This window comes from Hippoglossus hippoglossus, chromosome 13 (genome assembly GCF_009819705.1).
Source record: "Hippoglossus hippoglossus isolate fHipHip1 chromosome 13, fHipHip1.pri, whole genome shotgun sequence".
NCBI classification, from domain to species: Eukaryota; Metazoa; Chordata; class Actinopteri; order Pleuronectiformes; family Pleuronectidae; genus Hippoglossus; species Hippoglossus hippoglossus.
The window spans coordinates 9,234,570-9,249,569 of NC_047163.1; the positions used below are offsets into that span (position 1 = coordinate 9,234,570).

At 40.4% G+C, this 15,000-nt stretch overlaps 1 protein-coding gene and 2 non-coding genes across 5 annotated transcripts; 2 read left to right on the top strand and 1 right to left on the bottom strand.

Annotated features, from left to right (window-relative positions):
• The first annotated feature begins 1,906 nt into the window (after positions 1 to 1,906).
• On the top strand, positions 1,907 to 13,887 carry dyrk1ab (dual-specificity tyrosine-(Y)-phosphorylation regulated kinase 1A, b). 3 transcript variants are annotated; one of them, XM_034604107.1, is made up of 12 exons: positions 2,014 to 2,855; positions 4,670 to 4,738; positions 6,365 to 6,561; positions 6,759 to 6,851; positions 6,996 to 7,184; positions 7,437 to 7,584; positions 7,684 to 7,970; positions 8,120 to 8,266; positions 8,639 to 8,779; positions 8,924 to 9,227; positions 9,592 to 9,716; positions 10,207 to 13,887. In XM_034604107.1, the coding sequence occupies exons 2-12, from the start codon at positions 4,729 to 4,731 to the stop codon at positions 10,792 to 10,794; spliced, it is 2,229 nt and encodes a 742-aa protein (XP_034459998.1). In that variant the 5' UTR covers positions 2,014 to 2,855; positions 4,670 to 4,728; the 3' UTR covers positions 10,795 to 13,887. The 3 variants fall into 3 exon arrangements, with proteins under 3 accessions (XP_034459999.1, XP_034459998.1, XP_034460001.1); XM_034604108.1 differs by lacking the exon at positions 4,670 to 4,738 and having other exon boundaries at positions 1,907 to 2,855; XM_034604110.1 differs by lacking the exons at positions 2,014 to 2,855; positions 4,670 to 4,738 and adding an exon at positions 2,938 to 3,718.
• A 159-nt stretch (positions 13,888 to 14,046) lies between these two features.
• Positions 14,047 to 14,118, top strand: trnap-cgg. The gene has a single exon. It is a non-coding gene; the product is annotated as a tRNA-Pro (tRNA).
• A 255-nt stretch (positions 14,119 to 14,373) lies between these two features.
• Positions 14,374 to 14,445, bottom strand: trnap-agg. Its single transcript has one exon. It is a non-coding gene; the product is annotated as a tRNA-Pro (tRNA).
• Positions 14,446 to 15,000: the final 555 nt, after the last annotated feature.

The window sequence follows — 15,000 nt, forward strand, 5'->3', positions numbered from 1 at the left end:
TAAATGGAGGATGCACAACTCTTTGTATAACTATCACACTTTGTTTGGCAGCTTCAGATCTGAAAACAAAGTTAACATTTAATCAAAGTGCATTAAGCAGCTCTTTGTCTGAACTCAACAGGCGTGTAACTGCAGCATTTACAGAAACTTTTCATGTTGTCCTCAGCTCTTTGAAAACAGAAACGATCATGAACGTGTTTTACACCTAAAAAAATCTGTTGCATTGAAGAGCAAAGGGAATATACATTTTTAGTTGATATTTATATATTTTAATGCCACTTAATGCTTTTAGTGTCACACTAGAGGATTGACTTTTTAAACAAAAAATCTTCCTGTGGAGTTTTCTTATGAGCAAATCTGCTAAGTTGATAGTTTCACCTGAGTCTCCTGTGAATGGAGGATATAACTTTCATTGCTGTTTGAGATGGAATAAAAAGGTGTTTTGAGAAACCAACAAAGTGGTTAATGGCTATAATGTTTGACTTTATCGCAGAAAAGTTCATTGTAATAAATTCACTTTTCACTCATGTAAAATAATCATTATTATTTCTTTAACTGCACTGACAGGTTACGGGTTACGAAACTAGAACTAGCAACTTATTTAAACTTGTTTGTTTAAATTAGCAGTAAGTCTGTAATGTTTATCCTTTTTTAACATGTCATCACAGTATTTATTGTACGACAATGTGATCATTGGTACAGTTTTTCCAAACATTTTCCACTAAATGATATCAAACATTTGTCCTGTGAGCTTAATACGACTCAGTTCACCAAGGCCTTAGATGTCTTGCTCCGAAACCGTTTTTTGTCAGTTATCCGTGTTCACAAGTCAGACAAGTATTACAAGTGTGATGAGATGTATGACTGAGACTTGTCTGACCTGTGAGACGACCTGTGCCCTTAGTCACTGATTGTTTGTTTTGGTTTTTTTAAATCGTTTTAAAAGCAAGGAAATAATGGAATCTTGTTGTTGAACTAATCTTAATCTAATCTAACTAATCTTTCTTTTACTCATCCAGCATCAGAGCACACTTGTCATATTATTACAATATAGAAAACCAGAAAATAACACTGTTACGGAAGTTCTCACAAATGTGTTGCACTTGTAGGTTAGTTTGTTTTCACCTTCACTCTCAGTTCATCTTAAACCAGTTAGATGGGTTTTAGCTCTGGAGACTGTGCAGCTCTCTACCATCATTTGAAGCCACGGTCCAGTTCTTTTCTTCTCATGTTCTTCCCTAATCAGTTTGTCCCAACCTAGATTTTCTCACCACTCTGATAGCAACACACAGTTCTACTCACAGTTTTATCTTGATAATGCACGAAGGTGTAGTAATATAGCTTTATTCAATATTGCCCTTTGCACGGACAAATGTTTTGTAAGAAATCAACAAAAGTTTAGGCCTGTGATTTGTTCACATTCAGTTTCAAGGCTTCATTTATTGAAACATTGTTGAAGGTAAATTAATTAATCATTGGCCTGTTTTATATATATAATCTACATTATATTTTCAATGTGATTCATGTGTTTTTTTAATTTAATTGTCATTTATGTATGTATTGAGTAGGGAGAGGTTAAGGCTCACTTGGCACCTTTCAATTTGAATAAAACAACTTACAACAATAAAAACCTATCTATCTATATATCCATCCATCCATCCATCCATTCATCTATACATCTATACATCTATCGCTTAAAATATGACATACTTTATTAGATGCTCTTTCTATCCCCTGACAGCACAGTGGGAAACAGCAGAGAATCACACAGATCTCTTCCCAGTCGGATCTGTTTGTATGTCACAAAGTGTGAGAGCTGAAAGCTGTGAGTGTGTTTCAGAGTGAAGCTGAGCAGAGGTGATGATCAGAGGTGATGATCAGAGGTGATGAGCTGCGCCGCTGGAGTCGCGTGTTGTCCTGTAACTCGGACCAGGGAGATTTTATTCGTCATTGGTACATCCGGGCACTTGGGGTTTTTCTTTTTTTTTTTGATTGACAGTTGCCATGGCAACAAGCTAGAGCATCGCCATTTTGTCAGGAGGGTTTTTTTTCCCCAGCTCAGTCTTTTCAAATGTTCTCCCTTCCCGCCGGAATAACGCTGTCAGTGGATGTATATTTGACGTTTTGGGGTGTCGAGATGCGTCCAGTGGATCGGATGAGGAGGACCGAGAGGCCGACGTTTTAACATAGCTGAAATAATTAGGCGGCGCCGCACTAACTCAGTTGTCCGTGTCTCTGGTCCACCGGGCCGGTTCACTGCGCAGGTTTGGACCGCGCGCCATTTTGTGAAAATTGACACAAAATTCCTAACCAAAATTATCAGAGGACACGGCTTCTGTTTCGCGTTGGAAATACTCGGCGCTCGACCGCATTGTCGTGTTTATCGAAGCGGCCGACGCTAGATTCGCAAAGACGACGTCAAATCGCAATTTGGCATAACGTTTATTTAGCGGTGGCTAGAATCGTTAGCTTCGGGCTAGCCAGATAGGCTACAGCTAGCCCGGGCAGGTAGCTAATGTTAGCTGCGTTCATTTTGTCAACTAGCTAGCCAGTTCGCTAGGGTTAGCTAGTAAGATATGCGTGCTAGTTAACGTTAGCATGGTGCTAGTCAACAGCTGATGGTAACGTTAGTCTAACTTGCTTCGATCGCCGATGTTGTTCACCGGAGCTTTGGACATGAAACGCGTATTGAATCTGGCTGGTGAATTATTTTAGAGTTTGCCGGCCAGAGGACGGGCATTGGATTTAACGTTAACATTACTCGCTAACCGTGCAGGGAGGGGAGAAGCTCAAGCTGGATAAGTTTCCTCATCATACAGGTTATTGGACTTTAAATGAAGATCGTGCCATCAGAGGTGAGCATCTATAAACTGTTTTCTTTGACATTCGTCTGCCCATCGTCTCACGTTAGCGCTTTCGCAGATGCACACTATATGTAACGCGAACAGTAAACCATGATGGACGCGACAGTGAAGTTGAGAATGGTAGCTTATGGTATGGCGGCTAGCTAACATTTTGTGGCGGCGCCGACTCCACTGAAGCCAGCGGTAACATTTGCTTCCAGTCAGTAGGTCAACGGACTAATTTTGATGTTAGATGGGAGCTGATTTCCAGCTGGCTGTGGACTAGAGGGTACAGCGGATTGTGTGGGCTTTGGCGGAGAGTCATGCTGGCACGGCGTTAACGTTACAGCTAACGTTAACTCCGCGATATTAGACACTGTCATTGTACGATTGAGGCAAATGTTGCGTGTTAGCTAACTGCTCCGCTCGAGTCACTGTCAGTGCAATGTCTCATTGTATTAACATCATAGGTGTAGTTTGGGTTTCAGATTTATACAGTACGGAAGCTCACCTAGCTAACCTGGCTAATGCCTGGTAGCTAATTCGGCTAACCTGGCTAATGGTTAACGTTGACTTGTTGACGAACCAGCTGAATGGGCCCCGCAACCCGCTGGCTGAACACAGCGTCACTAGCTAACGTTAACGCTGGATTGGTGAGAGATGTGCTCGCTTGTCCCGCAGTTTTTCAGGGTAACGTTAACGACGACAACGCTAGCTAGTTAACATTAGTCTGCTAACGGTAACGAGAGCCTGGATGCGATTGTCATTTATACGAGGGATTGGGAGCAAACGCCAACGATATGTAGCAGGAGAGGACGCAGATTAATACTGAATATGCTTTCTAAATTCCAACCATGACGATCTCTACCCCATCTGTAAGTACAGAGCTACCCGGGCTCCGTCGTTAAAGAAGACCGTTAGGCTTTTAATTGTTTTGGATCGGTTACATTTGATTCAGCTTCGGCATGGATCTAATCATTTGGGCGTGAGAAGATGACACACACTCGTTACAGAGATCTTTAGCCATCACCTATGATATGATACGGCTACCAATAGCAAGCTAGCTGTCGTTATATTTACACCTAAATAGGCCCGTTGATGCCATGATGAGTCGAGCCAGGAAAGGAACTGTTCATGTGTCAGTACTGAAAATGAAGACTAATCAAACGTTTTAAGGGAGAGTACAAAGCTACAAGTGGGCTTGCAAAATGGCTTTGTGCTTAAATACAGCCTTCATTTTCCCATCAGGGTTAGTGATTCTTAAGATGTCACATTTTCCCTATAGTCATCTTAGGTTTTGTGTTAGTAAAATGGGCTCAAACCAAACTTTTTGTAGTTCTTTGTCAATTTGCATAATCTTGTACAATATTTTCAGTTGGGCCAGTTGGACTACCACATTTTCAAAAGTATATTTCAGCTCTTAAAGTTCATTGTAATATAGAAGTCATTGGACGTTCTGAGAGGAGATCCAGTGCTATTAAGGCCACAATATTTTAAAACATGTAATACATTGTCTGTGCCTCTCTTTTTCAGCTATCTATCTTATCAGTTTCACCATAGTTCTTTTGTGTTTTGATAAGTTAATTGTCTGGGAACTTACTGCTTCTAATCAGTGATCCACAATCAGCTTACCTTTTTAATTTTAGCAATATTTTAAAAAAAACCAAGAGTTCATAAAATTACCCAAGTACACTCTTAAAAGTTTAGGGGTGTCCCCTGCTCTTTAGGGATCCTCTGTCCCTTCTTCTCAAAAAAGTTTAGCCACCATGAAGTTAAAACCCACCAAAGATGCACATTGATAATGATCTGTTTTTAATTCTTTGTAGTGGGTTGTGGTTTGCTGCTGGACTCTCCTCCCAGGATGATATGAATTTTACAGGAGACGATGCATCCAGGTTAGCTGCTATATATTAAGCCTTAACCCTATTGGGGGAAAGCGGTGCTCTTAATAACTTCTTCTCATTCTCTTATTTTGCTGTTGTGAATTAGGCAGCTAAACTCACATCTTTCTCATCCCAAGGAGAGTAAAAGTCAAAGAATGGGAAATTAATACTAAGTATATTAACGATTAAATATTTCCATTAATTCAGTTGAACTTTCTTATTTGATGACAGAGCTCAGAGTGATTAAAATTGGTTTGACATCATTCGCAGATCTAAGCTGAACAAGCATTAAAATAGGCACACTAGTCATCATGACAAATCTGTCTGGTCATTTTAGTGCTTTGGATTTAATGTGTATAAAATACGATTTGAATAAATTCTTTAAGATTTACCTTATTTAACTGAAGTAGTTTTAACATTATAGCTGAGTCTATTTTTACAACATTAGATTTTTTTTTTTTTTAAATGTATAAATTATATTTATATATAAAAATTAATAAATATATATATATATACACATTTATATATAAATGTGTATATATATATATGTTTGTGTTATATAATATAATATAACGAAACGGTTGAGGTTCTTAAAATACAGCCTTTGCTTGTGCTCTATCACCTTACAGTTTCTCTTCTTTCTGTCAGTGGATGTGTATTTTCTCCTTTTCCAAAGCTGGGTCAGCTTTCTAACGCTCTCGGATGGAGTGCAGGTTTTGGGCTGTGCAGCTATTTTGCTGTCAGGCTCTTGTGTTGAAAGCAGCGTCTAAGTGTGCCAAAGTTCAATTTTATTTCTTGTTTATTTCTTGTTTTCTCATTGGAAAATGGGAGCAGCTCTGCCCTGGCAACAAAAGTAGGCTATTTGCATACTGCGTTGTGATTGGTCTGTGCATTGATGGGCTTGCCAAATCACGCTGTATCTCTGTGGTGATAGGCTATGCTAATTAGGTGCTGTTGCTGGGATTCTGAATAGTGGTTACTGTGTAGCACTGGTGAATTGTGTTGTCTGGTGAGAGATGCTGATAGCTGAACATGCTATTTAATAATTTTTTGATTCCTTCTGGCTTAAAATGAAGGATGATTCACTGTACAGTGTGGAGATGCTTCATTTTCACCCCTTTTCACTGTTAAAGCTGCTGTTTTGCTCCTTTTTCTTCACAAAGGTTGATATATTACTGCTATATTTTATTTTGTGCTTGTCCTTTGATGCATTTTTATGACTTAACAGATTTAACAAAAGACACTATGCATTAACCTGACATTTCTCTTAACAATGAATTAATCCTTGTTCTTCATTTCAACATCTTTTGTGATCATGTCTGTTTTAAAGCCTTAGCTTGATCATTTCAACATAAATGTAAATATTACAAATGCATAATTTTCACTTTGCATATATATTTCTTTCCAAAATGATTTTTCTTTTGCTGAAAATTCTCACTGGTTAGAACAGATAATATATCATATTATATCTGTACAATAGGTGACACATTTCTTTTCCTGCTTTATTTTGAGGCCTTTATTGTGGAGGAAATACAGTAGTTTTAGATTAGGATTATTACCTCTTTTCCTCCTTTGTCTGTTGTGTTATATATACTGTTGAGTTAAGGATACAATTCATAGAAGTGTCATTTCTTCCAGGAGGAGAGACTTCAGCATGCAAACCTTCGTCCGTCCGGCTTGCGCCCTCTTTTTCTTTACACACTGCTGGTCTTCAGATGGCTGCTCCAATGCCCCATACGCACCAGCAGTACAGTGACCGCCACCAGCCAAGCACTGACCAATCTGTTACGGTCTTACCGTACAGCGACCAGACACCACAGCTCACTGCCAATCAGGTACACTTACCGTACCCTGCCCCAGCTCTTTGATTTCTTTCAGTTTTAATGTGTGGTGAAAGAATAAGAATGCAAATAATTCTGCTAGTATATTTAATTAATGTCATAGAAGACTTAACCAAAGCCTGTTACTAACAAAAGGACTGTGCTTATTGTTTGTTTATGAAATGTTGTGCATCTCCCTTTTGATACTTCAGAGGCACATGCCCCAGTGCTTTCGTGACCCAACTTCAGCTCCCCTGAGGAAGCTCTCCATTGACCTTATCAAAACATACAAACACATCAATGAGGTTAGTTTATTTTTATTATGTACATCTATCGATATCATCTGTTTGTTTTTTTTATTGGAAGAAATAAAGTAACTGTGAAACTTTGTAAATGAAAACCAATATGAATTCATGTGTGATCATATGTATTGTTTTGTTTATTTATAGGTGTATTATGCAAAAAAGAAGCGGCGGCACCAACAGGGTCAGGGTGAAGACTCCAGTCACAAAAAAGAGAGGAAGGTCTTTAATGATGGCTATGACGATGATAACTATGACTACATCGTCAAGAATGGGGAGAAGTGGATGGACCGTTATGAGATTGATTCCTTGATAGGAAAAGGATCGTTTGGACAGGTACTTAATTCAAAATTACACACATGCACAACTTGATTTGATTACATGTGACCGAGGAAGTTGTCTTTAATTTGAAGATCACATGATGGTTTTTATTTTTGTCTGAATCAATAACTGAAATATTCAATGCTGCTTTCTGACAGTTTTTCATTTGCACTTAAAAGCAGAAGTGTTAATATCTATAGTTAACAAAGCAGTTTGAATCTAATTTTGGGTAACATTAAAAATGACTGTTTTCTTTGAATCTTTTAGGTTGTGAAAGCATATGACCGGGCAGAGCAGGAATGGGTTGCCATTAAGATCATCAAGAACAAGAAAGCTTTCCTCAATCAAGCCCAGATTGAAGTGCGCCTGCTAGAGCTCATGAACAAACATGATACCGAGATGAAATACTACATCGGTAATCTACTCTTGAAATTTGATTTGATAAGACATATTAAGGAAATTGAAAGGCTTTTTCTGTATCTGACTAACATGCGTACAATTTGATTTTCTGCAGTTCACCTAAAGCGTCACTTCATGTTTCGGAACCACCTCTGCCTCGTGTTTGAGATGCTTTCATATAACCTGTATGACCTGCTCCGAAATACCAACTTCCGTGGCGTCTCACTCAACCTCACCCGGAAGTTTGCCCAGCAGCTATGCACGGCGCTGCTCTTCCTGGCCACGCCTGAGCTCAGCATCATCCACTGTGACCTGAAGCCTGAGAACATCCTCCTCTGCAACCCCAAGCGGAGTGCCATCAAAATAGTGGACTTTGGCAGCTCATGCCAACTGGGACAAAGGGTAAGTTGAGGCAGTTTTCCTCATCAACAATTAAATGCAAAATGTCCCATTGATGTGTGTGATGTTGCCTGTAAAGATCAGGTGTATTTAACAGGCAATTCAGAGTTTTTAAGCAAATGAGACTGAGTTTCTGTGTCTTCTTTTTTTAGATATACCAATATATCCAGAGTCGCTTCTACCGTTCCCCAGAGGTGCTGCTGGGAATGCCCTATGACCTGGCCATTGACATGTGGTCCTTGGGTTGCATCTTGGTAGAGATGCACACTGGAGAGCCTCTCTTCAGCGGAGCCAATGAGGTGAAAGGAACTGAAATATTACCAATCAAATTGTTTCGTTCTGTGTCACTCTTTGAATTGCAACTGCAGCTTTTAAATAAGATCGTGTACACCTCCAAATTTGAGAAGTGAAGTTAAAAACATATCACACATCTCCCAGTTGTCAACCCTTAACATTCTGTTTGACATTGTAGCTACTTGTCTGAAGTTAAATGTTTTTTAAATTATCATAGAACATTTAAGGATGTTTAACTTTACATACTGGGTTTAAAACAGTTAAGTCAAGCTGTCTTATGTAAAGTTATAGGTTTACAATGTACATTTTTGCAGTTCTGCCTGATGCGTACCTATGCTTGCATGAAGATGTAACTTGATTGATAACATTTTCCACAGGTGGACCAGATGAACAAAATAGTCGAGGTTCTTGGTATCCCACCTAATCACATAATGGACCTAGCCCCAAAAGCCAGGAAGTTCTTTGAGAAGCTTTCGGATGGTACATGGAGTGTAAAGAAGACCAAAGATGGCAAAAGGGTGAGCTCAGTTCTTTGCTTAACTTGGCCTTTAAACAAAATTTGTGCTTTGTGATTATCGTTAAAACCAAGGTAGATTGTGACATGAAATGCTGTAGTCTCTGATGAGTAAATCTCCTAATCTTTGTGCACTTTGCCTTAACAGTATAAGCCTCCAGCCTCACGGAAGCTCCACTCCATCCTGGGTGTGGAGACAGGGGGTCCAGGTGGCCGGAGGGCAGGGGAGTCTGGCCATGCTGTTGCTGACTACTTGAAGTTCAAGGACCTGATCCTCCGGATGTTGGACTATGACCCCAAGAGCCGCATCCAGCCCTACTATGCCCTGCAGCACAGCTTCTTCAAGAAGACTGCGGATGAGGGGACCAATACAAGCAGCAGCGTGTCTACAAGCCCCGCATTAGAGCAGTCCCAGTCTTCAGGAACCACCTCCAGCACCTCCTCTAGTTCAGGTAACTCCCATCTAAAAACATTGGGCACCTGTTCCCTTGTCCTTAAATGTAGTGAAACATTGATCTGTCAGTTCTTGTGGTCTAGGATAAGATGTGACATATATCATATCACAACAGTACGATTATCTTTTCAGTAAGAGGGTTGTTGACTCTTGTGGAACTTGGTATCAATGCTGTGAACTGAAGCAAATTATAAGCCAGAAAGAGAATCTTTCAAATGATTAAAATCTATTTCATTGTGAAACTTTGAGTCATAACATGTGTTGTATGTTTTGATAAACATGAGTGAATCTTATTGTAGCATTTGATATATTTAATGTGTTGTTGTTGAGGCTGCACTTTTGACACCTTGTTTAACCCTTAGGAGGATCATCTGGGACAAGTACCAGTGGCAGAGCAAGATCAGACCCTACCCATCACCACTTGCACAGTGGAGGACACTTCGGCACGGCCCTGCCTGCCATCGATGGTGACAGCCTCTGCCCACAGGTCAGTGAGTTCGATGGAGGGATCTGAATGTGATCTGATACTGAGTGGACATATTGTGGTGGAAGTCAATGGATATTTGTAGTTTTAGGAGAAGATGTACCTTTATTGATCCTCCATAGAGGAAATTTGCAAACGACACAGCAGCACAAGGAAGTTTTACTCATGATTTAAGATTACATTTTTTCTTCAGAACAAATCTAAAAGACAAATGAATATGTGCTTTAAAATGTTTGGTTTACTGTTGTTGGCAGATTCTTATATAAGACAGGATTAATATTCTTAGAATTCTAAAACTGCAGTCTTGAAATGAAATGTTATGAAGGGTGTGATTGTGTGTCAGTTGACAAACATGTCAACTTTTATTTCATTGTACTGAAATTAAGTCTATTTCAATGTTATGTGGTAACAGTTGAGCATCACTGCCTCAAGGCTAGAAAAACTATGCAGCTGTATTCTACAACTGACTTTGTTATGTGCTTGACATTGACAGGCAAGACAGCCTTACCCACCCCCGCTGGTGTGGGGAGGTGGCGTTGGACCAGAGTCGGTCACTGGAGAGACACACCCAGTCCAGGAAACCACCTTCCATGTTCCCCCTCAGCACCCTAAGGCCCTGCATCCCCACTCACATGCTCATCACCACCACGGGCCGATGATGGCTACGCGGCCACGCCCTCGCCACTACACCTCCCCGACACACAGCTCCTCAACACAGGACTCCATGGAAGTGGTTCATGGCCATCTGTCCATGACCTCCCTGTCTTCCTCTGCCTCCTCTTCCTCTACATCGTCCTCTTCCACTGGGAACCATGGCAACCAGGCCTACCAGCTCCGCCATTTGCCCGCCGGAGCCCTTGACTTTGGTCAGAATGGTGGGCTGAGTATGGGGCTAGGTGCCTTCTCGAACCCACGGCAGGAGACTGGCATGGCAGCGCACCCTGCATTCTCCATGGGCACGAACACAGGGCCTGCCCACTACCTAGCGGAAGGCCACCTGGGCATGAGGCAGGGCATGGACCGGGAGGAGTCTCCAATGACTGGAGTGTGTGTGCAGCAGAGTTCTATGGCCAGCTCGTGACTGCACTGACATTTGGCTGTGTGTTCCCCCTGTGCGTCATTTTTAAGGTGGTGTTTTTTACTACAAGGTGTGTTGAGAACAAAAGCTGCTCACGTCAGAAGGGAGATATCACTGAACCGCTACTACAGAGAAAAATCTTTGTTAAAAAGTATATATGTAATTTTCATCAGTTTTTCTTTTGCAATCATTAGGCACAAAATAATACTGCGGAATAACCATAGTGAGATTGAGACATCCATCTTACCATTTCACCAGTTTCATGTAACCACCAAGTAATCACCATATGGTATTATGTGGCAAAATCTTCTAAGGAGCATTTCAGAGCGAAGTTTGAAGCTGTTTTGCAGGTAGCTGTTGGTGATGAAATGCTTGGCGTCCTTTTTCGATTCAAAATGTGGACTGCCTGACATTACTGTTCCACTGGTTCTTAATTATTTTGCCCTTTTAAGTGAAAATTTCACGTAAAAGCTGCTTGTAAATCCTGTAGCTTGACAATGAGGGGAAGTGTTTGCGGTGATATTTCTTGTTGTTGGTCGGTATTGTGTAACTCTGTCGAAGGGAAGCACACGGCAGTGGAGTGGAGTCCCTATAGCGTGTGCTGGCCGGTCGGAGAAGAGAAACCCGCAGGTGGATACTGACACCGACCGGGTCAAAGGAGAGGGAAGCACCACCCCTCAGGCCTAGAGGCCCCGTAGTCCTGCGAGCTGCGACCGGGCCCGGCACAGACGAGAGCAGCGATGGGCACGGGAGACGAAAGGATCCAGCCCAGGGAGAGGAAGACAGTCAGTGGCTGGTTCTAGATAACCCTTTGGCCTTATGACTCATGGACTTGGAGTGGGATGGAGCTGGACATTATCATTTGAATTAAGATGGCTTTTCTCTATTTTTCTCTCTAGACAGCCCTTAATTCTTTAAGGAAATTAAAACAACTTAGAAAAGGTAAATAAGAATGGTAATTTGAGGCCTTTCTCGACAAAGATTACTTCTTCAGCAGGGCCCCACATAACAGGGTCTTATTGTACACAACAACCTCCTAAACATTACTTCCTTGAGAATCTTATTCACTGGTTAAGGATTTTGCAGTGGAAAGAACTATCTATTCCAGAGTCTACCCTTTTATGTTTTGTTATTTTCCCCTTTTGCATGTAGTTCCTCATCAGAACCACCTGCACAAGTCTCTCCATCCAAAACATGGAAACTGAAGAAAAAAACGAGTTAAGTGACTGCCTTTTTTCTCCTCAAATTATGCTGTGAATTTTACAAGAATTTATTTTCCCTTTGGATATGTTTTTATACCAAAGCAGTTGTTTTATAGCATATAGGTGTCTGTAACCAATAATGTAGCAGTTCACCACTTTGACGCAAAGTTTATCAAGATCTTATTTTAACGTCAATACAAACAGCTGCAATATTTTACTTTAGCAAAACTGGAGACCGTTGTTGAGACCGTTGGCTATTGTGTATTCTGGCCAGATTTGTTTGCAACGTTTTACCAAAACTGTTTCCATATTAATTGGTAGATTATTTTGGGAGTCTTTTAAAACTTGGTATGTTAGAGAATTTGGTAGTTACTCTGCAGGCTCCGGAGTAGCAAGATAGAAGCTGATGGTTTAAAAAAAAAAAAAAGGAGACTAATGCGTTCTATTTCTGTGTCGTCGTTTTTCTTTTGCCCCATCATACTATTTCAAAGGGTTTTGCTGCCTTTCATACATCATTTGGTCAACTTGGCTAGTTTCTGCCATGAAGCAAGACTTAATGTCATTGTCTTGGCAGCGTTAAGATAATTGTGGCAAATCAGTTTGTGTTGAATGGCATTGTTCTGATTTGGTAGGGCAGATCCCCATGATTGTTGTCCTATTCAAAGGGAAAGGGTGTCCATCAGCCCACAATCACATGCTTTGCCTAGGCAGACATGCATGTCCTCAAAACATTACAGTCAATATCCAGATTCTTTTTTTTTTTTATATCAGGGAGTTTGAAGTGCTTTCTTTCTTCTGTTGCTCATTTTATCAGCTTTGAAAATTGGATAGAAAAAAACCTGCCCACAGCCACCATTCAAATTAAGGGCAGGCCACAGGTATTGCTGTTGTCATTTTAAAGGGGAAACCATCATAAGAAATCCTGCTTGGTATTTCCACAAACAAAATGTAAAGCTACCTATATTGAGATTGGGGTTTTATCTGGATGTCAAGGTTAATTGCAAATTTGCAATCATTTTTCATACCCCGCAGAATTTGAGACATTTAGAAATCGCCAGTGGTTTTATGACTGGCACTCATACTGGTACTAAACATTCCAAAAATAAAGACTGAAAAATAAAAAAAAATTGACTGCAGTGACTCGTAAGTGTGCGCCTATTTCAGATCATGCTGATTGACCTCTTATTTAGAGCAGTTGTCATGAAATGCAGCCCCTTTTTAATAGTTGAAATAGAATTTATGTATATATTTATATTTTTTTAATAAAGGAAGTATAGAACTCACTACCTTGCTCCTGCTGGTATGTTGATTATGTTTGTCAATTTGGTGACCATTCAGTGGGCAGGAACTCCTGTTTTCTTAGTGGCAAAACCTTGCCTTTTGGCAAAGGTACTTGACTACATCAGGACAACACTATGAGGTAGGGTTTGAATCAAACAGGGAAAGCTAGATCTTCAAACCTTAATAATTTTCACAGGGTATATTGTAAGTGCATGTACATCACAAACCTTACTTTTTGGTTATATGAGAAGCACATGGTTGAAAAAAGGTTCCATCTTTCATAAGCCTGTTCAGTTTGTGGGTTACACACAAACACGTATACTTGTTGACATATCTGAACACCCAACAGAAGTTGAAATCCTCTTATTTAATTTGGATTTATCCTTTTTTTTGTTTGTTTTCTTTTTCTTTCTTTTTTTTTTTGATTCCACATTTTTTCACTTTTTTTGTACATGCAACATGCACTATAGAATTGAACAGCATGGGGGAAAGGATAAGTCCATGTATCCACAGATTGTAAGATCTAGTCAAGACTTTGCTGTGTTTATGACAATGCCCTTTGTATTATATTAAGACAGTCTTATGTATGATATATAAAAAGAAGTTAATTGAATTGCTCTGCGTGTCTTTATTGTTCTCTTACGAATCCAATATAAACCCTATCCAGCAAAATATGTTAGTTTACAAAGACGGAAAAGTGAAACCGTATGAGGTTAGTGTACATCACATGGTGAAGATTGATAATATGTATTACTGTGGTAAGGGTCGTCTAGGCTCGTTGGTCTAGGGGTATGATTCTCGCTTCGGGTGCGAGAGGTCCCGGGTTCAAATCCCGGACGAGCCCTCTTTATTTTACTTCCACTGACTAACAGTGTTTTTTTTTTGTTTTTTTTTAAATGTGCATCTAAAATACATCAGTGGAACTAACAAAGAAAACGTGTGTCGTCATTTTGAAGGAGAGCGAACGTTTCCAGTGTTTCCTGTTGCAAAACCCTGTGATTCTCTGAGGCTCCGATCAGAGCTGACACCAGAGGCTTCGTCCTTCAGAGCTTCACTCACACAAAACAGCGATTTTGCGGTGGATCCTTTCAAAAAGTAAGGGCTCGTCCGGGATTTGAACCCGGGACCTCTCGCACCCTAAGCGAGAATCATACCCCTAGACCAACGAGCCGTGCTACTGCAGGAAAAAGACCCTCGTGTTGTATTATGGGTGGAAAGACCCGCTGTAGAACAGTAACAGTTTCCCTGAGTCACAGTCAGCTTCTGTTTCATAATGGAAACACACGTGATAGCCGCCGATTCTACGTGTTTTGCACCACTCATTGATATAAAAGGGCGTTAAAGTATTTGTATGATTGTAAAACCCCGCTTTTTATATTTGTATTATTTTCACTTGTGCTCAGAGTGAGGAAAGAGAAACGGTCACATGCTTCTTTTCACAAGCGGACTAAAGATGTTACAAACCCGACGCTGTGTTTTCAAACAGTGTTTCTCTTTGATAATCTACAGCAGATTCGACAAAGATTTATTAGACCTGGAGCGGATGTGGTCTGGTCCCCGTTACTGTTCGAATCTGTGACTAAGTTTAGCGGGAGGACCTGGTGGAGAAATCACCACAGATTACTTATGCCTTGATCTTTATTGTACCGTTAACTAATGACCAGATAACAACAGTTAACAGTTTGCGTTCATCTTCTACATTTATATAAAATCAGCAACGTTCACA

Bases quoted from the DNA above. Each gene is read 5' to 3' on its own strand.
- dyrk1ab (XM_034604107.1), top strand. The intron at 6,562-6,758 runs GTACACTTACCG...TTGATACTTCAG, and splicing joins CACAGCTCACTGCCAATCAG to AGGCACATGCCCCAGTGCTT. The intron at 6,852-6,995 runs GTTAGTTTATTT...GTTTATTTATAG, and splicing joins CATACAAACACATCAATGAG to GTGTATTATGCAAAAAAGAA.